This window comes from Sceloporus occidentalis, unplaced genomic scaffold (genome assembly GCF_023333645.1).
Source record: "Sceloporus occidentalis isolate IW3139 unplaced genomic scaffold, rSceOcc1.0.p SCAF_183, whole genome shotgun sequence".
Classification (NCBI taxonomy): domain Eukaryota; kingdom Metazoa; phylum Chordata; class Lepidosauria; order Squamata; family Phrynosomatidae; genus Sceloporus; species Sceloporus occidentalis.
In genome coordinates, this window is record NW_028317163.1 from 1,033,447 (window position 1) to 1,059,266 (window position 25,820).

Here is a 25,820-nt window from a genome sequence, read left to right on the forward strand (position 1 = left end):
TTTTGTGCTTAAACTGTAGTAACTTAGTTCTGCCTCCAGATGGCGCGGTTGCTTCAGTTAACAATTAAAGGGAAAGCATATTACGAAGGAAACTTTTTGACACACTAACCTAATCTAGGGCAAAATGTGGTCCTATAGTTTTTGGCTACAACTTTCACAATCCTTACTGACAACCTTTTTTTTCCCTTTTTTTTTTTTATTTTCATTGATTTTCTGTTCAAGTCCTGCCTCCCACTCAAACAAGAGGTTGGAAGTGCTTTTGAATGAACTATGGTGTCTAACATGGACCACACGTGGTTCAGTTCATGAAGTCCACTTAAAAAAAGGGTTTCTGGGTATAATTGTGCTATTTTTGCTGACACTTCTCAACACAAGCCAGATGTCGGTGTACAATACCACTGTTTGTAGAGCAAGCTCATTCATATTAAACCCCCTATGACCTGAACTACTATGGATTATGGGTCCTTGTGAAACCCAAAAGCCCTACAGCTGCATGGAGAAAGCTGGGTTTTAGCATCAGCTGGTGTATTAATTGCCTCCTCACTGGGCTGCCCATCTCATTTTGGATACTAAACCTCCTAAAGTACCAGCTGAAGATGTGTACAGACGGAGCCTAAATCCACCACTCATCACTCATGTCTTGAATTACATGGCGCACCTTTAAAACCCATAAATCAACACGAGCCAGGGTCGTTTAATGGAGTGTTTGTCTAGTCTCCTATTTCCTGGATTTTTCTCCCCTCTCCTAGCACTTAGCCTTTTCCTGGAATAAGGTCTAATCACATTTAGCAATTTGATCACCGTATGATCTGCCAATCTGATAACAGCTGGGAACAAAACCACTTATAAACTTGAGTGTTTATTATTTACACCAGTTTCTATCTGGCCTTTAACCTTTTTATTACTGTAAGTTGCAGCGCACATTGGTACATCAGTTTAAGGCTGTAAACCGACTGATCCAAACAGATTCAGCAACTAACACCTCTAAGCCTTTCTTACCTTACTTGTCTTCCTGATTAACTTATACGGGGAAAAAAGATCAAGACCTGATTTCACAGCAAGTTTCTATTATGGACTGTATTATCGTCTATGAAATTATTTTGATGGCAGTTCCATCAAATTACCGTATTTGCTCGATTATAAGACGAGGTTTTTTTCAGAGCAAATGCTCTGAAAAATATCCCTCGTCTTCTAATCGGGGTCGTCTTCTAATCAGACCTCAAATAGAGGTCTGATTATGAGACTAAGATCCAGATTCCCCGCACCGCTGCAGGGCACCTGGATCCTCCTGTCTCCCCCCCACCCCCGCACACTTACCGGTGCTTGCTGCTGTATTGCCGGGGCAGTGGGTTGGGTTGACGTCTACGCGATCCGCGTAGACAACGTCCGCTGCAGCCGGAAGGAGGTGTGGCTAGCAGCGGGGGTTGTCTGCGTCCGTCGCGAATACCTTCCCCGACTGTCAGGAACTCTGATCTCTGACAGCCGGGGAAGGTATCCGCGCGGACGCAGACAAACCCCCGCTGCCAACTCCACCTCCTTCCGGCTGCAGCGGAAGGAGACATCAACCCGCTGCCCCGGCAATACAGCAGGAAAGCACCGGTAAGTGTGTGTGTGTGTGTGTGTGTGTGTTAAATGGGGGCATAGGGCATTTCTGGAATGCCTTATACCCCTATATGCCACTCTGGCACTTAGGGGGTTAAAAGGCACATTATGGGGCAGAGTGGCATATAGGGAGGTATAAGGCATTTCAGGAGGCAGAGTGGCGTTAAGGGGGCATTTAATAGAGCACTCTGCCTCCTGAAATGCCTTACACCTCCCTATATATGCCACTCTGCCCCATAATATGCCTTTTAACCCCCTAAATGGCAGAGTGGCATATAGGGGTATAAGGCATTTCTGGAGGCAGAGTGCTCTATACAATGCCTTTTAACTCCCTTAATGCCACTCTGCCTCCTGGAATGCCTTATACCTCCCTATATGCCACTCTGCCCCATAATATGCATTTTAACCCCCTAAATGCCAGAATGGGATATAGGGGTATAAGGCATTTCTGGAGGCAGAGTGGCACATAGGGGGTCAAAAGGCATACCATGGGGCACAGTGGCATATAGAGGGTTAAAAGGCATATCATGGGCCACAGTGCCATATTGGTGTGGCAAGCATGGGGGCAGATGTGCGTAACTGGGGGACAGGTTGGAAAATACAAGGAAATAAAAACAAAAAAAATATTTTTCTCAATCATAACTTTTATTTAAAAAAATAGTTTACATGAATTAACATTTACTGGTAAAACTTTTTTCCTTTAGGGTCGTCTTATATTCAGGCTTTTTCTTTTTTTCCTAAGTTAATATTCAGATTTTGGGGGGTCGTCTTATAATCAGGGTCGTCTTATAATCGAGCAAATACGGTACTTCCATCCACGTGCAGTACCAGGCCTGGCCACTAGAGAAACCTGATGGTTTTAGATCCCCTTCTCCATCATCTTCTTTTGACTGGTGAATGGGTATCCTGCAATGTCCCTTTCACTGAGACACCTCACTGGTGACCTTCAATAGAGATTAATTTGGAAACCCTTGGCTAGGTATGTTTTTAGTCTCAAAAAAAACCTTAGAAGTCTATGATACCGTCTAGTGATCAAAATACTTCCAGTTCTTAATGCAGGGCCAAGCAAGACCTCAAAAGTACCTTCTTCAGGCATAATGTCAAAGCAAAGTTATTAAATGGAAATATTTAATTTAGAGTCTCTGTGCTGTCAATTCTAATTATATTAGTTTATTATTCCTTCAGATATTCTTTAAGAAAAATGATATTCCTCAATCAAGCAAATCAACTGACGTCATGGAAATAAAGAAGGATTAACATTAATTACACCAGAGTTTCTGCTCTGTGTCTAGTAGTTTACACTCGAAGATCATAGACTTTTGATTAGTGCCAGTATGGGGTAACACTTTCACTAGCTGCTACCGGAGCCTGCTGTGACCTTAAAAGACAGTGGCTCAGCTGGGCTGCATTACCAGCCTGTATGATTTTCTCATGTATTAGATATATCATTGGCAATGAATCAGAAAAGATTTTAGGAGGGAAAGAAGCGGTGCATATTCATATACTAAGTATCCAGTGTAAAATACATCAGAATAGTCTTTGAAAAACGTGTACTTGCTGATGTCATCAGGCGACATCTGGCCTTAAAGTACCAGGGCAGCCTCATCATCGTCGGTCCGGCCAAGTTTATAGTCTTTTTATTTTTACATGTTTGAGGTTTTATGTTTGTTGATACTTTGGGAAAAATAGTAACCTCTATGTTATGTTGAAATTTAAATTTTAAAGTATTTGCCTTTTAATATGGAGTTTTATGAGTATTATGAGTTGACTCGGTGAAAGAACTTAGTGGAGTGTTATGGAGAACTTGCTTACTTACTATTCTTGATAAATAACACATTTTATGGAAAATAGCCTTAACAATAGTAGCTTTACTGAGTTGTTTCCTAAAGAAGAGATACATTTTCATGATGTTGGAAGGAGGTTGGATACAGAATGCAGATACTGGGAATTTAGCTACTCAGTCCGGCAGGAGCCAATTACGCGTTTGTGGCATCTGACCAACGATGGGCCAGACGTACGTCTAGGTCCTGTATTTCCGATAAATTTTAGACAATGCCTGCCCTCAATTTCACTAATATAGCCTGTCCTTTTACATTAATTTCCATCAGCAAAATTTGGAACTTAATAAAGAAAACTTTATAAAAAGTAGGAACAAATATTAAAAAAAAAATTAAACCTACCTCCCCGTTGAACCAACAACGTAACTTCACTTCCTTTTGGGCATTCGATCAGTAAATCCACAACTTGGTTATGAGTAAAGTTCTGGACATTTTTCTTATTCACCTCCACAATAAGATCCCCTTCTTTGAGGCCACGACACCTTGGGCTGTCTACAATCTGTTTGACTCTCTGGCCACCTCCACCAGGACTGTCTGCTATGGTAAAGCCAAATCCCATTGGCCCTTTAACTATATGCACAGTAATAAGTTCAGGCTGCGTTGCTATAGAGGATGCCAAGGAGACTGTATCATTAGGGTAACCATGGGAACCATTTGAAGAAATGTCTGCGGGGCTGCTAGGCCTCGGCTCTTTTAAATGATTGGCTTTTCTAGTTTTACTGCTGTTACTTGATGGAGAGTCATAGCCTTCTTGCCCATTGACAATTATAGGGTCTTTGTCCAGAATGGCCACCGACGTTACAAGACTTGTGTTGGGGTCGTCGGGGTCAAAGGGAAGCGGATAACCTCTACAAAGTTCAAGGTCAACACATTCACCAATTGGTATTGACTGGAAGATCTTGACAACTTGAGCATGGGTGTATCCAAGGACACAGATCTCATTAACACTAACAATAACGTCCCCTGTAAAAAAAAATCAAAAAATAATCATATTTTATAAATCATTAGGGTGTATATTTAGAGCAAAATTAGGTGATTAAAAATAAACAAAATAAAAAATATTAAAGTATGAAAGTACCGGTTTCCATTTTGCCATCAAGGGCTGCCGGACCATCAAGTACCAAACTCTTGATCTGCAGAAATTCATCGGGCTCATCTCCCCCAACGACCGTGAAACCAAATCCTCGGCTGCTCTTCTTTAGTTTTGTGCAAATGAACTTTCCTTTCAGTTCGGAAGGATTCCTCGTGAAGAATGGCTTTGCTAAAATACAAACAAAAACGTCTTAAAATTAGAAAGTCTTTCTAAGGCAGATTAAAAAAACCACCTAGGTATAACGAAAATCTATGAAGTACCGTGTGCTGGAACGTCTCTTCCTGGTTCCTTCTTTTTAGGAGTAAGATTGTTGGGAAGTGGAGCGACAGGTGGAGGAGCTATTGGCGGTGGTTCTGTCCACTCTGTAACAAAAAATTAAACAAAAAAAACCATTAAGTATACAAAATGTTGCGCCTGAATACATATAAGATACCTTAAGACGTTTCCATTTTTGTCATAGAAATCCTTGATTGTATGGAGTCCCAGGAATTGGAGAAAATTTCAGCTACCATAATACTGTAGAACGTGATAGATAGATAGATAGATAGATAGATAGATAGATAGATAGATAGATAGATAGATGAGATAGATAGATGGGATAGATAGATGGGATAGATAGATGGGATAGATAGATGGGATAGATAGATGGGATAGATAGATGGGATAGATAGATGGGATAGATAGATGGGATAGATTTTGTATATGGATTGAGCCAATGGATTATTTTCTGTGCATGCTCTGGTTTCATTATTTGGTAGATGGTGCCCTCCTGTGGAATGCCTTTTCTTGTACGTTCTTATACAGCAACGAGGATATCATCTGCCTCTTTACAACACAATGGTAAGACAATGTTATTTCTATACACCAGAAAAACAGTGTCTTTGAGGAGGTATTATAAAACGGTATGTTATATGTGGGGGGGGCGATATAAATACCTCCCCAGTGACATGTTTATTAACAGAGGTCGTCCTCTGAGCCGGGAAAAGATTTCATACACAACAAAGGAAGGGACTGTTTACAGTGAGGGCAGTAATGGTACGGAATCCACTGCCGAGTGGGATTGTATACGCGTAATGTGGTTGGAAGAAGTCAAAAATTGCCTGGGTCCTTCCATATACAGCCGGTTATCATCACCCAGGACAGAATATTGGCCCGTATGCTTCAGATTACTATAGCAATTATTTAATGTCTTGAAATATTAGTTGATTAAAAAGAGTTATAATTTATCAAACAAAAAAATACATGTTCATGAAAATACATGGTGTTAATTATTCATTTACAAGACATTTATCAGCAAAAATACTGAGATCAGTAATTCATTCACCTTCTGTCTGCTGCTGTCCAAGCTGTTTCTTTCTTTTGGCTTCTAGAACCGGATTTTCATACTGTGTTTTTCTGTTTATGTGACTGCAAAGTAGAACAGAAGTACGTCAGAAAGTAATTAAAGAGAATTACGCTACCCCTCCAAAAAAAAATGTTAGAAACACAAAACCATAAGAGTTTTCATATGCTTTTATTTAAAATACTTAATCAGTTCTGCTCTCGTAATCACATTATAACATGTATCACTTTAAGTAAAGGATGAGGGGGAAACCTTTATTACATCAGCGGTGATGTCACTTTTAAGAGATGAAAATTCAGCACAAAATGGTACTGAGGCGCTCTTCCACTTCGGCAAAACATCACTTGAGCTCTCTAGTATAAATAAATAATTCTTAGCAAATCAGTCTGTTTTATTCTTTCACTTTTAGGGTTGACTCATAAGAAGCTTCTTCAGTTTGTATAGCAACAGCCAATCAATGCCTGTGTTTGTGTCACATGACAATTAAGGTTTCCCAGCACAAAATTATAAATAAGATATTTGACATGAGTAAATAATTATTTGTGGGTAGTGCCTGGACATCGGACAGTAATGGAATGCTGCTTCTAATGGTGCATGTCAAAAATCATGAGCCTTGATAGCCCTCGAAAATTGCAATAGAGTCACATAAAAGCTGGAGTCCAATCAAGTGTCTATAACATGGTGGTGCCAAAGTATTTTGTGACACCACGTCAGCCCTTTATGAGTTCAAGACCCTTATGTGACCGTTGACTTTGTTGACTTTGTCTTCCATCTCTTTGCCCATTTTAATAAGATGACTTACTCTACATAGTAGATGCCGTAGACAGGATCTTCTATTTTCTCCCATCCAGCAGGCAACTCTGAAGATGAAAAGACACAAAATAAGAGAAACCTTATTAAAAACAACTTCCAACTTAAGAGGTCTTTAGCCCCATTTTCTTCCTGAGATTTATTTTAAAATTGTTATAAAAATTGCTCGACAGTCATAGAGAAGTTTAGGTTTCTGTTGGTTGAAAAATGATATCAACCGACTTCTTCTAATCTGGCATAAAGGGAAATATGACTTTGTGGCAAACAGACTTTAATTACAAAGTGTTCCATTACGGAATGGCTGAAGATTAGATGAAAAGCGTGTGTACCTTCTATGATGTGGTTTCCCAAAGGCATGGGGACTGAATTAGTATTTGCACACAAATTTAGAAGGATTTGTATTTCTCAAGAGGAGGTAGTGACTCAGAAACAAGCCAGCATTCTTATAAGTGAAGGACATCTTTGGAAAATATTAACGCAAATACATATGTAATGATAGTTCATGCATACATGATTAGAGAGAGTGAATAATGAAAATATCTTCCGAACAATGAAAATTGTTGGCTAATATTTTAAAGTCTACTCTGTACAAAAAGTAATGTATTTCCTTTTATCAATACAACATAAAACAGATTATATATTGTGTTAAAAAATTAAATATATAAAAAAAATAATTTAGGGGCATTTTTAAGTAAAGGGATGAATAGACTATAAAAATAAAGATTTTCAATTGCTTAATGAAAAGGTTCAAAGGGTGGTTTTATCTGATAATAAAATCCCTCTGTCTGTCTGAATGACCAAAAAAAAACCCTCAGAATTGTAAATGCCCTTAAATATTAAATTATTACTGAGTTATCAATCATTAAAAAAAATATTGAACTTTTTATTTGGAAGTTGAATTAGGAATAAAAATAAATATGATACGCGCACATATATACATATAGAGATACATTTTGTTTCTGCAACAGCTCTTTAAACAGGCGCGGCATGCACTGTTCTTACGTCGACATTTAAAGCATTTACATACACTATACCTTGAAGGGAAGGTGGCCGCACGTTGGCCCATTTTATGGGCACGTAGGATTTATACTATCAGGCAAATGATAATACGGGGAGTTTAAATACTTTACATTAGAGATAAAAGTGCATGCATATAGATGAACAAACATACACAGAGACAGGAGGAGGCATGCAGTCAGCAGTCGGTATTAAACCCAACTCCAGTACTCAAACTCCCACCCGGTGCACTCAAACTCCCACCCGGTGCACGTGTCCCATATACCCGGACATCACGGTTAGTGCCTTGGTGGACATATCTGTGTATATGTGGGTCTTCTTAATGCCAGGGATAGGCAAGCCCTAGAGAGCCAACCGTTGGGGTCTACAAGTCCCATTGTGAGCACAGATCAAGATATAGACCAATATATAAATAAATATATAGTTATAGACCTATATACGGTTGGCTATTTCCAGCTTTAAGAGACTATTCCCTGGAAGAAGATACCCTAAAGGTATGATAAGATGACAATCGAGGAACAGACACCTTTCCAGTTCATGCGTACTATGTGGAGTCCATGAGGGTTATCTAATGGTAACTACCTTCTGTTATTTCATACCTAAATCTGTTAAAGTGGTGCAGCCGACTTAATATATAAAAATTTTCTGCAACTCAGTTTATTTATCGATACATCAAATTTGCACGTTTTATCTAATTCCTTGCACAGGTGACAGTTTTATACATAACCCCCATAGACTCTACATACAGAATAACGTGGATTGGAAAGGCATCTTCTAACACCAATTAACACTTTCGAAATTTTAATTTCTTACTCAATCTCCCCATCTGAGTCAACAAATGCAGATCACTTTAATTGGGGGAGGGGGTTGTATACCAATTAATAAACAATAAATAATTTGATTTTACTTAGATTATTTTGATGCACGGTCACATGATGCTTTTTGACCAATAATAAAAAATGTCAACAGAATTTCACCAGTTCTAATACAAAATTATGAGTTTTTCAATTAAATTGAAATTTGCATTTGATTGTAAATTAATAGTTTTGCGAATTTCTAACGAGCTATTATTATATATATTTTTGCTTCCAATTGCTACATATTTCTGGAAACCAAATTTTAAAATGGAATATTGGCGAGCCAACTAGAATGGACGGGTCTCAGTAAATTTACACTTGTACTAAAACCGTCTGCCTCTTAACAGCCCAAGCTTCCTTGTAAAAAGCAGACAAGTAATTTGAAGAAGCAAAAGGAGGTGTTCTAAGGAGGACCACACAACAGAGAGTAACAGATTACCTATTTCACTGTCCAGTTCCTCGGTGTGTACACCTTCTTCTCCAAGGCAAGAGCAGATAGAAAGATTAAAAAGAAAAACATTTCAGACACCAGAACCAAGTAGGAAAACCCCATCAGGAAACCAACACCAATTCTATAATACAGGCCGCTATATAAGAAGCTATAGGTCAGCTTGTGGTTCTAGACATTTATGATACATTAAGATGATGTAGTGAAGTCAACTTTCAAATTCCTCCACCCTCACCAATATATATAGCATTATGTGACCTTGCATTTTCACTTAAACAAATGAATGATATTTCAAACAGATTAGGTGCGTTATCAAGTCAAGTTAACTAGGAAATATTAATTTGTTCAGATGCGTAGAACTTTTTACAGTTAAAAAATAAAAGTTGAGCCTACAAGACATATTTTGTAAATGTTCAGTAGGCTATAGATTCCATTAAAAATATGACATCAGTAGCTCCTGAGAAATATAGGGCTTAATCTAAGAGAGAGTGCATGAGAGAGAGAGAGAGAGAGAGTGAATGAGAGCATGAGCAAGAGTGAATGAGAGTGTGAGAGAGAATTAATGAGAGTATGCGTGAATGAGAGTGAGTGAATGAGGGTGTGAGAGCATTAACGATCCTTAATTTAATTTCTGAATTGAAAAAGCCCTCAGAAGTTTGTCTGAACTGAAAGAGCAGGAAACAAAGTTTTCTTGTACAAAAACAAATGGGACCAATGGAACAAAAAATCTCAATTGATTTTGGTCCATCTGTGCAAACCTAACAAATATATACTCAAGGCACAACCAACAATCATTAAACAAGGTATTCAGATACACGAGATCAGGCGTGATAATATTTACACATTATCCAAACGCTATGAAAAGTGATTGCTTAAGAATAAACAGTCTTCCTTACCATCATCCTCACATTCTTCGAGAGGTTTCGGCTGTTTATTCAGGCACCGAGGGTCCAACCAAGATGTTGTTTTCGTGTTGTGACTAAAAAACAAGTCATAATAAGTCATTAAAATGTGTCCTCCTTCTAGTCCAGCATCCAATTTGCGGAAGCAATCCTTGAAGTTGGCTTGTATGACTACAGTCATTGGAGCCGGGTATAGAATAATAACATCAGTATCCCGATATCTCCCATTTTGTTGCATACAATGCAGTGTTATGATATTTCCATAGTTTAAGAACAGCCGTAATTTAAATTGAAATATCAATGGTCAACATTTGTTTCAGAAAAGATTTAAACCATGAATGCCACTGGTAGGTTCCTAAAATTCCACAGAATCCAGGGGCAACTAGCTTTTGTTTAAAATTCTTTCCTTGGGTGAATTGAGTTATTTAATCATTTAAAATACAGATTCTTAATTTTTACAACCACCGATACATAAACATTGTTTAGACTAATAGGAAGAATAAAACATCATATCCAGGTGTAATGCATCTAATCGGCAGATAGAGGGCGTCAGTTGACTCCATTCAACATCTAAATGTAAAAAAAAAAAAAATCATGGTTTACCATCCCCCACCAAGAGCCGTTGTTAAGGGATTTGCTAAGCCTCTTGCTCCAGCTAGCAGTATTGGAGCCACACAGATGAATGCATTTGCTCAGTGTGTGAGGAATTAATATCTCCTTGTGAGCAACGTGTTAAGAGCTGGCCAGTTTGGACAAATACCATTTAATAAACACAATCCCGCAAATTTGGATTTTTAGCTGGGAGCTTTTTCATTAACACGTTCCAAAAAAAAATCTTAGAAACAAAACGGATTTCCAAAATCGAGGGGAATCAATGACAAACTGCAATAAAACACCCCCCCCCAAAAAAATAAAATTCAAAGGGTTAAAATAGCAAGCCGCTTAGATGGATTTATTTCACATCACGGCCACGGAATCATGCCATAAATAACATTCTCATTTAAAAGGCAGGATTCTACTCTCTGTGATTGACTAGCAGCGATATGTTGGTCTTTGGGGCTGAATGCGATGGTTGGATGGTCTTTCACATCAGAACCTACCAAAACTTATTATTTCTTTTATTATGGTTTTAAAGAGTTGGTATGGGGACGATCACTGCTAACATGTACCAGTGTCTAAGCAGTGTCTTAGCCTCCATTTCTATTATATACCATAAAACGTCCCATAAAGCATGCTAAGCCTACCATATTTCTGATGGACATTTGGAAAGATCTGATTCGATATGCTTCAATGGTATTATTAGAGTTTATTATTGGAGCCAGACTTTAATTGGCCCCACGCAAGCTAATGTCTGAATAGAAGTCAATGATGAAAGCAAAAGAAAATGAATTACTCTATGAAATACACTTCTCCGTTCTCAGTGTAGGCCATCTCCCAGTTTGCAGGCAGAGGACCAAGGCTGTCCCCGTCAAGTGGAGGTAGATATTGAAAGAACTTCTGAGATGCTTCCGTGATGGGAAAAGCCGGGAGGATCCGAACCACCGATGCAGGAGTCTCTTGCGTAACAGGAGCGGTGAATACGTCTTGATCACTAGAATCTGTTGGCGAAAACATGCTTGGTCAGTAACAATGGCCAAATCCTCTTATCAGACAACAATATAATATAGGATAAAACAGATATCTCCAACAGAAAAACCTAGCTATGAACAAATAACAAATCGTTAATTAAAACGCGTGATTCGCTTACCTGTAACACTACTGTTCATTTCAGGAGCCTCATCGTACTCCTCATTCTCTGTATTCACTATGCCTGCATTTTGCATATCATTGTAAGACTTGGTTCGTTTTGGGGTGGACTGCTTAGAGCCAGAGAGACGATTTTGCAAAGCATCACCGGAAATCAATTTCCCACTGGCGGGTTGGCTCGGAGGTTTGGGTGTTCCATAAAAGTTACCTAGGCAACATTAAAAAAAAAAATGAATGTTAATAAGAATTCTTCAAGTCCTTAAATTTTTTTTAGAAATTCCCCGCTAAGCGCTATACCTCCAAGATAATAATGAAGAAAAAAGAAAAAAACTTGTAATGGCTGGACATCAGCCAGCATTAAAAAAAAATCTTTGTTACTTCTGAGTTACTTAAGTTCTATTTATTAGCAGAGTTGAGGACTGCATTGTGGAAAACCATTCATTTGCTGGGATTTAAAACAAAAGGCAGTTGGCCTGAATAGCGAAACGTCATCTCATTACATCTGAATTTCAATTAGCAGCCTTCATCCCAGGGTGCGTTTTATACAATGCAACGTCAGATTTAGAGTGAGCCCAACAGAAAATATAAAATTCATTACCCCCTTTAGCCCTGAGAACTCATGAAAAGAAAGAGAGAGAAAAGAATGACCCACATTATTACGCCGGGTTCATTTCTGTTGGCGTTCACCGGGTTTTTTTTTCTATTTCTTTTTCTTCTTCTTCTCTTTTTTAGAAACTTTGAGAAGGAACTGATTAGAGGCAGGATTAGTCATTGAAAAAAATGTAGGCAGCTGCTGTGGCTTTAGAGAACTTTATTTCGAGTGACTGGCTTGAGTTTTGGTGTTAAAAAGGACACTTTTGTGTTGAGAATGTACTAATAAAATTTGCATTTCCACAAAATCTTCTGGGATTGGGGGTCTAATTTACAAAAAAAAAAATTTATGGATAATTGTCCTGCTATGTATTAGATTTAGTATTAATATAGGAAATGCTCGGTGGGAACTGTCCTGGGAATTTAAAGTTAAGTGTGGCCAGAGATTTCGATGACTTCTCGCAAGCCACCATATTGGAAGATTAGGATATGGAGTCCCATCTGCATTTAAGGCCTAAGATGTTCTATCTTCATCACATCTAAAAAAAGTAACCTCTACAGTCTTGAGGGTTAGGTAATTTAGTTAAGGCTGTCCTAACTTCTCAAGACTTCTGGAACACCATCACAACCACCAAGAAAACCAGCTGTCCCCTTCTCCATAACACAATACCGAGCCATAAGGCTGTTTGCACACCTCTCTACTTCGATCTTGTTGTAAGGTTGACACATGGTTACATTTAATTACCATATATTTGTGCCACTTGCAATCATCGGGACCATCTGCAGCAGATGAAAACTTGGGGCAGGTTTTTAAAAAAAAATAAAAAATCTTTACTTATTAGTATACATCTGTCCAGTCATCAAATTCATTTTTGTTTTTGTGTCATTTAAAACCATTTCTGTTAAAATAAACACATAAATAAATAAATAAATGGATGCTCTGGATTTGCTCCTGAAAACCCAACAAAACAACAAGTAGAGTAATGGTGCCAGTCTTGGCGTATTAGACTTTTCCCACTTGTACGCTCATGTTCTACCTCCAACAGCTCCAACTCACTTTCTGGCATTGCTGCAAGGTGTACCTTAGACCTTCTCTGCTGGCCTAGGATCGATTGGCCTACAGCTTCAGATGAGGATGACATTTTTGGTTGTATTTTGTCTTGTTCTTTGAACTTTTAACGAAAACACTTTTTACGTGTCAAGCATGTTAGCATGAGGGTCCACAGGAAAGGGCAAGAGGGGTAGATAGGGTCACCCTATTAAACCTATGCTTCACTCCTTTGGGAAATTTTGCCCCCAGCTCCCAGAAACAATTATATGGATAACAATCCAGATACTTCTCAGGCATTTTGGTTTGCCATAGAGTTTAAAGAATCAGGAATCAAGCGAGGGAGAGGGACCCGCGGGTATTTGTTAACTTGTCAAGACGTTTTGTTATATTTTTGCATGCCCCACCAGAAAATAGAGGTGTTTTTTTGTTGTTTTTCAAAGATCTGCATTTGTTGATACTTCGCTTGGTTGTGTATAATATATGTTGAGTGTTTCAAAATGTGCTTGGTATCAAAATGTTATGTTTGGGGAAAAAAGGACGTGTACGTTGAAATACAGAAAAAAAAAAAAGAAATATGTCTGCACATATAACAAAGTTGCAAATCCGAGCCGTTCCAGAGATGCCTTAAGGAAACTCTCGTATCCAAGCAACCAGACTAAGACCCGAGAGATGGCAGCTGGGGCAGAGATTGATTCAGACAAAAGAGAAAAAAGAAAAAAAAGGAATCCAACGCCACAGAATTTACGTTCCTTCCAATATCGCGTTTGCTTGCGGTGATGTAGTGAAAACTAATCACAGAGCTTTTGTTTGGACTCCAATCTGCATATTAATTAGAAATCTCTACATAATGTTTACAACGAGGCTCTTCCGGTACTTGACCAGCCGAGTTCCAAAATAAAAATAGAATCTGGAATAGAACGATAGAATACTACGAGGATTCTAACTTCAGATGGGTGGTGGTAGATTTCTGACATGGAAGAGGTTAAACTTTATTTAAACACATCTTAAAATCTAGAAGAAGAACTTAAAGAGTTACCTAGAACGTTGTTGTAAAAAGGACAGCTTAATGCCATGGAGAATAAAAAGTCTAGATGTGATATTGAGAGAGAGAAAAAAAAAGAAAACATTTTCTTCTCTCCTTGAAACATAGAATTAATGAGAATGGATGGATCTTTTCAAATCCTATTGATTTCTATGTGAAGCCTCTGGAAGGGCTGCAGCTAAACCCTGAGAGCGAAGCCTTCTCTGTGCCGTAAGGCTTTTCGGCCAGATGCATATTCAACAGTAATTTGGTAAGAAATCAGCAGCATGTATTCAAATTTGCTTTCTAATTTCCTGCTCAAGCCAAGCTGTCTATCACTAAAATTAGACCGAATTAAGTCAAGTGGGAACGAAGGCTGGAGAACATGTATATTTGTTTCATAAAAAGAAAAACCGATGATAGATATTCAGACAACTGCTTGTGAAAAGAGTGGAATTATTATCTTTTATTTATATAGCGCCAACAAATTACAATACATATATTCAAGGGGTCTGACAAGACTAGAGTTGTCAGACTAAGACAAACCGATACATTCGGTGGAGAGAGCCCGGTTCGCAAGCTTACAATCTCGAGGATCAACATGTACTGAAAAAAGGCAGCAGTAGGGGATATAATCACACAGGACAGTCTAGAACTGAGCAAGCCGCCAGGTATCTATCCAGCCGATATGGATCTGGAAACTCCATGATCTACCTGGCGTGCTGTTTGTTTTCTGAAAGACCGACAGAGAGTTGAGATTCCAGAACTACTAGAGAGCAATGCGATGGTGACCTCCGTTCCAGAACACTAAAAGCCACGGTCTTAATTCAATTAGATCTAGAACAATCACTGGGTAAACTCTACAGAAAATAAATTCAAAAAGGACCAAATGCTAGGTAGATTTTTCCTAAAATGTATATATATATATATTTTTTTTAATAATAATTACATATGTTTTACATAATAATTTATAAAACATGTAAGACTAAGGTAACCACTTACTACTTGTGTATAGAATGTATTAAGTCCACTATATAAAGTTTCTATCATTTAACGTTATGGATACTTAAAGGAACACTCCAGCCATCACATGCATTTAAAAGCATTTGGAAGCTCAATGTTTTCTTTAAACTACTGGTTTCCTCCATTGAAAATGTATAAAGGGATTCATTAGAACCCCCTTCCCCCCCCCCAAAAAAGGCACTGACTTGACTACAGGCTCTTTTCCTCTCTTGGACCATTATGGCTAAATCCATTAATCTGACTGGGGTACATATTCAGTCACCCAAACATTTCACAAAAAGTCAGCACGCATGTATTTACTTAATGTAGCCAGTTACAGGAAACAATGATGTCATCATAAATCATAAAGGAATAGTTTGCTCAGCTTCAGAACCCAGAAGCACGAATCACCAAAGCAACATTTTTGACCCGTTTCCCACATTGTTATATAGCGCTGATGTAAAAGATACCCCAAAGTGGAATAATCCAGCGAATATTAAGCAAAGCGTCCCATATCACATCTTAATTGGCCAGCCTAAAACATGCACGTAAAGTAATATGTCTTGCATCCTTAAGAAGGATGTTCCTTGGTTTATAAGCTGTTCATACCATCATATGTCCCAATTTCAAGAAGCGTCCCACTTTCCTCAAGCGCTAAAAACTCCTGGACCGTCAGAAAATTGTAATCCACGCCCGGTACTTCACCTTCTCTAGGCGCACGTGTTGTGCCTGTTCCAAAACAAGAAAAAGTAACAATATTTTTCATAAAATGTAAACATAACATAAAAACATAGTAATAACAATCTATCTTTATAAACAGGAATAGAAACAATTTTATGTTTTCAGAAATGTAAAAAAAATAAAATAGAGATATAAATTAAGGTCAGTGATACATATATGTAGATTGTATGTATTTTGTTACAATCATTCTCCACTCTTATGATCCACCGGTTTGGGGATCTCCGGTTAGCCGCGATATACAATGTTTAATGGGGTGGGCACACTTCTTAGTAATTAAGCTACCACATTAAATACATTAAAAACCTCTTGCAGAGGACGGCCCTGTTTGGGCAGATAAACAACTGTTTTAAAAATGATATCGCCCAACTCTAAATTAAACTATACTATATTTAAAGCTTCAAAGCCAAATGTTCTCTTAGTAGCCACAGACTCAGCCACAAATGACAATAAAGACATCATGTAATTGCAAATAACATTGTGAGTTCACGCTTACCCCATTCAATGTACGCCACATTTGCAATCACAACGTAAATGTCAAAACATGGACTCAAGCTCAGTAGATATATCAAGCTGGAAATGTGCCAATAAGTACAACAAAGTGTAGAGTTCCACGCAGTGTGTATCTTCAGAGACTTTGGGCGGAGAAGATCCACACTGAACCTGTCCATGGAATCTCTAACATCTGTCTTAAAAATGGCACCAAACAATGACACCAACTGTCAACAGCCGGCATGAGTTACGAGACATATTGCCTTCAGCAAGCAAGGAGAAACTACAGACCTTGTTCACATTTGAATTTGACTCAAGTGCCAAAACAACAAGAGCAGAGAGATCAGAGGGGGCTCTTTAACCATTTGAAAGCCATAAAGTTCAGAAATGTGATTTGTGTTTTGATGTTTTATTTAAAATCTTGATGTTTGTGTTTGCTGCCTTTTGGTTTGGTGACATCATTGACGATCTAGTGATGTAATATACAGGCTGACATCATTTATATGATATATGTTTCTCCACTCTCAGATATCGGTGATCATAGAGGTATGGAGTTATCTGCTCATTAAAGTATTAAGGTAAGTCTAGGTGAAGACAGGGAGATGTTGCAAACTGTTCACCAATACCAGTTATTTATTTTAAAAGACACAATGATGATATGCATGCATTGCCGCAAATGTCAGTCCAGCTATATTATATCTACACAGCCTCCTCTAAGAAGATCCTTAAATGCCAAGTCTATTTCACAATAAGAGATTTTGCCAGGTTTTCCAAACTCTGTATGCAAACTTCCGAATGAACCAAGATAAGGAGGGGATTAAAGATCGATTTCAATTGAACTAACCCTAGTGTTCTTTTACAAACAAAAGAATCCCCCAGTCACCTTATCTCTTTCACTGTGAACATTATCTAGAAAAATGAGAGGGCCGACACCCTTTAGATAACCGTTTTGGATCTGAGCAAATATTGAAAACACTGTTAGATAAAAACAGGAGTGACAGAGAGACAGAGAGACAGAAAAAGAGAGACAGAGAGAGAGAGAAAGAGAGACAGAGAGAGAGAGAAAGAGACACAGAGAGAGAGAGAGAGAGAGAGAGAGAGAGAGAGAGAGAGAAAGACAGCAAGAGAGAGAGGGGGGGAGAAAGAGCGAGAGAGATAAAGAGAGAGAGAGACAGAGAGACAGAGAGAGAAATAAAAAATAGAAAGGTGGGAAGCCGCCCCACACCCGCCCTCTCCTGTCTCCTGAAACAAAGTGACAAGCAGCCAGCTGGACACACGCTCGGCAGATGGCATTTCAAAGGGTTTTCCTAAGCCGTCTGGATGTGTACGATGATTACAAACCACACTTAAAACAAACCCACTATGTTTGTGTTTTAAAGAGACTAAAGCAAAATAGTTTGAATTAGAAAAAAAAAAAAAAACACATTTGGTAATCCAGTCACAGGTTGTTAGCCCAAAAAATATTGATTTCTGCATGCAAGATCTACGCTGAAATATATTAATGTTTCCAAGAATAAAGTTCTACGCGTCTCCTGCACATGAAATCAAACCTATGGGGCAGAAAAACTCCAACCAAGATGGGATACATACATCAGATGTACCCCCAAAAAATGACTAATTATAACCATATTTTAAGTAGATGAAAAGGCAATCATTTTTGATGAACCGCAAAGTTCTTGATGAAGTATCCAGATATCAGACCTACATCTGAGAATTCAAAGTAGATTCCAAATGGGGAATCTAGTTCAATGGTGATCAAGTAGGTTCTCTAGTTTTGACATTAATCGGTTCTCTAGCCTTGTTTATAACCCATTGATAAAACAGTGTCCCATCTGCATGTCCTCACATCGGCTACATCTTCATCACCAGATACCCTCAGACAGCCCCATCTGCCCTGCTCGCCGATGTCGCTCATTTCTCCTTAAGTATCCACCCTGTGTGAGATTCTACTCAACTCCTTCAACTCTCTCTACTGATCTCCGCTTGGCAAGTGTTCCCCGACACAGCATTAAATACCAATTGACAACTTGTTAATTTGAAATGATTAGTTTTTAGCAAATATTTCTCCCTAATGCTTCTCTTATGCATATATCTTTTGTTTAAACATGTTATCCTCATAGATAAGAGAGAAATGTAATAATCATTACTAAAAAAGCAATATCCTGTACAGCGTATAAGAAGAATGTTCTTCATCCACACTAAGGATATCTTCACCATGGTCATCCATCAAACCTGTAAGATTCTATTTGTAAGGGAAATACAATTGTAGACAATTGTTGGTTCTGTGAATCCCATAACAATATTCGAAGCCCCTCCAGACTCTGAAACTAATAACAGGAATGACGAATATAACAATCAATAACCTGGTTATCTTCAAATGTAACATGAGGCTTCCTTGGACTTCATTATAGTCCGTTGCCCAACACGTAGACTTTGTATTACAAGAAGGAAAATCCTCATATATATATTTTTTTATTTTATTAAATTATTGACAATGGAAAACCTTATGAAATTCAAGAGTCCCATGAAAACCTATTTTTATTATTTAGTATCAGGCTATCCACCAATGATGTATGCATGTCCTACAGTCCTGGAGACCCACCGTCAGAACCCAACTATCAACATTTTGGGTAATCCTATGATATTTGGCAGCTCCCAAATGTCATTAGCTTCTGGGTTTATCACAGAACATAAAATGACCTTTCCTTAGAGAGCTTCGTTATCAAAGTCACCACCTGGGGATAAATCCCAGGCCTTCTTGTCTCTACCAGAAACCAGCTGGATAACGACATGTATGTTTTATCCAGGGTACATGTGACTAGCGCTTCGTACACAAATAACTAAAGTATACGGCGGTCAAAACATTGACTCGAAAATTCAAATTAGGTATGGTGGTCGTCTACAGTGATCGAGTATATCTATTTTTTCCAGCATTCAAACGCAGATGTAATTCTTGAACTTGAAGGGTTAATAACTTTTCTTAGCAATTCTATACTTTCCCTAATCGAGCCATACAGGGGTTTAAACCTTTGCTGTTAAAGCTCCGGGGACTGTTTCAGAACCACCTGTTGTCTGACAGATGCATTTTAACAATGCTCCTTTTAGACAGAGTAACAAGGAGCCCGGTGAACTTTAACCCCGTAACTGCTTCCGGCACAGCGGCGGAGCAGCAGAACACTTCACTAATGACTTTACTGGAAGTGCCTGCAGCGTTCAGGAGAGCGGTTTATAGGAAACTACAAGTGAGAGAAAAAAATGGGAAACAGGACTTTTTTTTATTGTGGGGAAAAAAGACACACTTTGGTATTTCTAAAAGAGAAAAAAAAGGATTTCCTGGAAAAGTTTTAAAGGGACAAACAGTGGAAATATTGTCCTTAATTGGGAATGGATATGTAATTAGTAAATTTACCGCAGGTGACATATATGTTATGCTTCAGCGTTGACTTAAAAGAAGCCCACCGACCCCCAACATGGACTCTAGGATCCAACATTTCACCTATACAGTGATTTATACAATTGGCACCTAAAGTTTTCCATATTGTGAGGTTTATTCGCTATGTGAGTTGGCAGGTGAGTTTGGAGGAGAAGTTACAGTCTCAGCTCCCTCTCATCACTCTGCATTTGGGTCTATTCACTAAACAGTGCCGGAGGGCTGGATCTCATTATGGATGCCTGTCCGGCAAGAAGGTCTAATTTAATCTTTCCCTACAGAGGTCAGTCCTTCGTAATGCTATCTTCAACTATCCTCCAAACTTCATCTTTAGACCGCAATATTATGAAGGGCTGGTCTTAGTTGGATTCTCTGCATGCAGATCTTGGTTGTTCTGTGCAATGTATAGATCAAATCAAGGAGATGTTTTTTAAAGTCCCCTTACAGACTGAAATATGCATTATAGAGGGATATCCTAGCTCTTGTACCATCTGTGATTTGGTATGAAATGCTCACAGGATAACTTGCAAGTCTATTGCTTACTTATAATCCATTGGACAGACAAGAATTTATCGGAAAATACCCTCACTCGTTGACCTGGCTACCACAATACATGTGTGGAATAACAAAGCCATACTTGAAGATGACATGTCCCGATGACAGGCTCCGGTACAAAATGTACCCATTGCTTATCTTTAAAGTCTAACACAGTGATTGTATTTCATGATAAAAAAAATAAAAAATAATTCTTATTAGAAGTTGAGTTGAACACAAACTGAGCTATTAAGAGAGGGTTGCTGACAACCCAAAAGTTTGGTGATCTTCACCAAGCTTGGCTCGCCATTTATATCAAGAGTGGCCCAGATCAAGAAAACAGACGCATGAAAATGTTACCCTTGGAGATCGTTTAAATCCACAGTAAAAGTTACTACCAGCAAAGAAAACAAATAAATGAATTACAATTGATGCAAATCTTTTCAAGGCAGAATATGCAAGCTCAGATAATACATTCCAAAATCACAAATCCATTCCTAGAAGCACAACACTCGTTGCAATCCCTTGTTCGTTTTTATTTTCAGCACAAATCGAGAATGTTATTACAGAACAAGGAGAGAAAAAAAAGATCCGTCCATCAAGGGAAATGGAGAGTCAGGAGAAAGGATCGTCGGAAAGGCTCCAATTGTAGGGTTAACCCTGAAAATGAGGCAATGTGTTGGGTACTTAGAGCTCTGGTCCATTAAAGCCTTGAGTGTTACATAGAAATACATGTTGTAGGGTAATTAAGCTAGGAAGCTGGCAGCAAATCATTACCCATATGCACATTAGCGTATAAGCAATGACTCACATATTTAAATTATAAATATCCGTAGCATGTTCTTGCTACAACAGCCTCCGCACATGCATTACGATTCACAATACGACTACAGATTGACACGGTGAGGACCACCCTTCCGTCTTTCTCAGTAGAATATTAAAGCAGATGAGGAGATGGTAATCTAGATATCTCAGCCTTCACAGAATCCATCATCGTTCTGGTGGGATCGTAGCATCAGATGCCATTAAGCATCGGCTGGGTGAATAAATATTCTTGTAATGTTTCAAAAGGTTAAGTGATGAAGCCGCAATCATCAGATCAGCAGCTGTTGGCTCCAAGATTTCACATCCATCATCTACCGCTGGTGACAAGCAACAGAAAAAAAACCCGAAACAAAAATTACACGGAGGAAAGAAAGCGGTAAATGACTAATGACCGGAATAGAAGCAACAGAGCACACAGTTCTAGACACATCGCCAAACCCGGTGCTTGGACCACCGTGACAAGTTTGCACCTTATTTAAAGAAAGGTTCCCAAAATACATGCAGAATAATTCCTCCGTACAGGAAAGCCGGCACCTGTGAGAGCGGCCGGTAAATGCCAACACCCGCTCGCCGACTCCTAAATATTACATTCAACGCGACCACGACGCATTTTACAAAAATGTCTTCATTAACATAGGCTAGATCTGAAAATGTTACCTTCCACCAACATGGTGGAAAGTAAACAATAAATAAATAATGATCAGTAATGGCAACCAGTGGCTTTCTAGCTGTTGGTATAGTCCCCCTTCCCATGATCCCCCTGCCAGCCGAAAAAAATCCCCCATAAACCCCTAGCAGCTGATGGGCTATAATCCCCCAATCATCCTCCATCTGATATAATGCAGCCACCTGGTACTTTGCCATAGACTTTGCTCATTGGCCAACGTCGGCATTCAGAATGGCATTTGATATAAAGTCTCAGCACAAATATTCAAAATTGGATTTTTTTCATTTCTAATAGAAACAATATCCGTTATGGATAAAAAATGTTTTTAAAAAAAATTCTTGGATCTTTGTAGTTGTCATTATTCTGACAACCTAGTAAGTTCCAAAATACATAATTACAATTAGTATGGAGCAGACTCAAAAAGAACCAATAGTAATGTTGCCAAGTACATAGTGCAGTTAATTTGGCAAATGGCCCGGATCGACCAATAAAAATGTTGGAAAACCCTAGCACAATTTATTTGGCATAAATCCAACTTGACCTATACAATGTAGCAAGATGTAGAACACCATAAATGTATCGGTGTTTAGAAACCATCTACAGCGTACATTGGGAGTCCATGCGCGTTGTACATGGCACCACAAATGGTGGCAATAATCATTTTTCTTCCAACATTACCCCAATGAGAGCTTCACAGGGGCAACACCACCTTCCCGAACAACTGAAGGTTTTAACAAATATACATATTAATAAAATTACAAAGACATTTCTGTACGTTGGGAGCATCTGTTCGGGGAAGCGCTATAATGTAACAAATTTCAGCTTGGCCGGTTTCCCAGACTGTTACCATAGTAACTGCAGACAGAATTTGAGCAACGCACGTATGTAAAATATAATCAGCGGTAGTGTATAGAACATACGCATGTACACGTGACGCCAACATCAAAGGAGGCCGTTTTCTTCCTAAAATCAAGAGTTTGGTTTTCAACAAGGAAATACTCGAGGAAGACGGAAACATGACTGGAATAGTAAATGTGGTATTTATTTATAAAAAAAAATGTAACAAAAATCATAAAAAATATAAAAATGCATTCAGTCATACTACTAGAAGCCAGACTGTGAATGTTTCAGATTTATCAGGTATCCATTTTTTTTTAGGGATAAATTCATCTCTCGTTACTGTTGAAGGTCCTAAAATTCTATTCTGCTCCTGAGGACGTATACCTATCGGGCGATCACGGTCAACTGTCCCACTTTGGTTGGGAGAGTCACGGTTTTATGCCACCGAGTTCTACCTCCGGCCCGCATTTCAGGACAGAGATAGAGCTCAGCGGACAGCAGGATCCAATTTCATTCTTCAGTGTCTGGGACACCGGAGAATTTATACAGCGCGTGCGCAGAACTCTGCCTTTCCGATAGATCCTCTTGTGCTAATTAAAAGGGAATTTACTCACCCACAGAGTTTATAATCTAAACCTAAAATGTATTTGTGGTGCTAAGGAGGCTACAAATGGGAACTCAAATGCTATTATGCTACATGGAAAAAAAAACATAAAAACACGATTTTCTTATTTTTTTTCCATGAAATAGGAGGAAGCCATTATTCTTAGTGATTGATAGATTACGAAATAGGTTTGGTTTTCATGACAACTCGGGATGCTCCACTTGGCTATCCTAAGTGAACAAACTATTTTTATTAAATCACTGCCCCAACCAATTTATATAAGAAACTATGTTAAAATAACCAAAGGATCAGTAGATATAATGTTTTTTAATGTATATCTTTTCATAGAATAATTTAGACGTCAGGTTTAATCTTTAGCACTTTATGAATGATTTTCTAACTGGGATTTCATAACATTAATAATTCACATTATATAAAAGAATAGACTAGAATAGACTAAAAATGTATTTTTATTACTTGGTCGCTTCGAACGAACTATTAACCTTGAGGAGAGGTAACATGGGCCTTCACAGTTGTGGTCCAATGAGCCACATGCATGATGCCATGCGCAGGCAAAACATCAAAGGAAAAGCACAACACCAATGGGAATTCCTGTGTGTGTGTGTGTGTACTTTTGTCTGAACCTAATGGTTCTACCTTAATTTGGACATTGATGACCTAAGATGACCATTAGCGATGGTGGGTGGTGGACAGAGGTCAATGAAAGTTGGAAAATGTTCTTTATGCAGGTCCTGCAAAAAGATGCAAGCAAAAGCAGGCAGAAACTGCTCGAGTGTGCCCTCTGACATCACAAACCAAGCAACGTTTTCCTGAAATGCTGCTCATATTAGGACGTCAAGAATGGCCAAATGACATCTTGATGTTTGTCATGCTAACGACCATGGAAATTCAAGCTAATAAGCAGTTCAAACTTTTCCGTGGTTTCTCAGATATGGTTTGTGTTCATATAATAAAACATTGTATTTGATCAATACCTGATTTAAATTATTAATCCTTAAATTCTTACAAAACCCTTATGAGTAAAAAAAAACCCACTTAAGTTATGGCGATTGTTCCAGTCTGTCTCCTACGGTTCGTACAGTCATCATCAATTCAGTATGCTTAATTCGAGGCAATGAACCACAGGCTATTACAAGGCTTTTTTTCACCTCTGCTTGAAGCCTTGGTATTCTAGAGAAGTGACGCTGGCCTATTAAGAGTACATGCAAATTTTATGCTTATTAATTTGGCCTCTGAATAAAATGCCTTCCTACGATGCTCTTCAAACTGCAATAGCAGAAGGCTATAGGAGAACCATACAAGCTACAATGTATCACAGGGTGTTCCGACCTCGTGATTTGGAATATTAAACTTACTTCCATCCAAACAAAGAGTATTTCGTGTTCTGTTCCTTTAAACATAAGTCAGTAAAGGGGAGTCTGTGCCACTGGGGGGTAAATTTCTTTAGCTCTATACATCGTGAGACACATGGAATGAGACAAAGGCGGTCTCTGTCTTGTGTGTCCTTCAAATCTGTGTGATATTGGACTTTGAAATCATATACCTACTTTGTGAACCTCCTCTTATGCTTTACAGATGGAATTGAAGACCTCAACATTACAACCAGAGTATTGATAGTAGATGTTCCCAGCAAAACCTCATAGGGCTTACTAAAGCAGGACTTTTAAGGAGAGCTGAGGTCTCCACATCCAATCCTGTGAGCTTCTCATGCAACAAAAAAGGTGATCAGCAAGAATTCTCACTCATTTAACTATGAATTGCCCAAGGCCATCTTCAACCATCTTGCAAAATAAGCTCTTCCAACTCCAACATTCATTCCAACACCATCCAACACCCCATGGTGGTTCAAGGTTTGCATAGTCTAGAACATTTGGGTTGATACCTATCACGCAATTAGGATCTTCAATATACCTGGAAGAAGTTGGTATCTACAAGCCTAATTTCTAAAAAGGAACAATTTACAAGCACATAAAGTAGGGAGAGGAGAAAATGATCTTAGTTATTCTGCATTTCAAATCCATGGCTTCTGGAATCCTACCTTCTAGCCTGGGACCTGCACCAAACTCAGTCAAAGACAAGTTATCTTCCCCAGAGTGTCTAAAAGTATAAAATTAGAATCAAAGCATGATTTCCCCATCTCTGCCAAGCTCCCCTCAGTTTTGGCAGATTATTCAGAATAATGTATCGGCATTGTAGCAAAACGTGCAACATCCATTTGGGCAGAATTCCCAGAATGTTACCATGGCAACCACAGCCACGACTTCTCCAAAGTAACTCTGCAACCAGCATCTTTGAATGTGGGACACAGGACAAGACCACCTCTTCCGCATCTAATTCACAGAACAACTT

At 38.6% G+C, this 25,820-nt stretch overlaps 1 protein-coding gene across 2 annotated transcripts in view; it reads right to left on the bottom strand.

Annotated features, from left to right (window-relative positions):
* The window catches only part of LOC149278705 (membrane-associated guanylate kinase, WW and PDZ domain-containing protein 1-like), a 152,076-nt gene that overhangs the window by 26,666 nt on the left and 99,590 nt on the right, over positions 1–25,820 (bottom strand). For both annotated transcript variants that reach the window (XM_089501834.1, XM_089501833.1), the window contains exons 3-12: positions 15,930–16,049; positions 11,657–11,863; positions 11,303–11,507; positions 9,904–9,986; positions 8,999–9,034; positions 6,678–6,735; positions 5,858–5,940; positions 4,794–4,895; positions 4,519–4,701; positions 3,783–4,403 (exon numbers count right to left, since the gene is read on the bottom strand). In XM_089501834.1, coding sequence (XP_089357960.1) covers positions 3,783–4,403; positions 4,519–4,701; positions 4,794–4,895; positions 5,858–5,940; positions 6,678–6,735; positions 8,999–9,034; positions 9,904–9,986; positions 11,303–11,507; positions 11,657–11,863; positions 15,930–16,049 — 1,698 coding nt within the window. The remainder of the gene's footprint in view (positions 1–3,782; positions 4,404–4,518; positions 4,702–4,793; positions 4,896–5,857; positions 5,941–6,677; positions 6,736–8,998; positions 9,035–9,903; positions 9,987–11,302; positions 11,508–11,656; positions 11,864–15,929; positions 16,050–25,820) is intronic.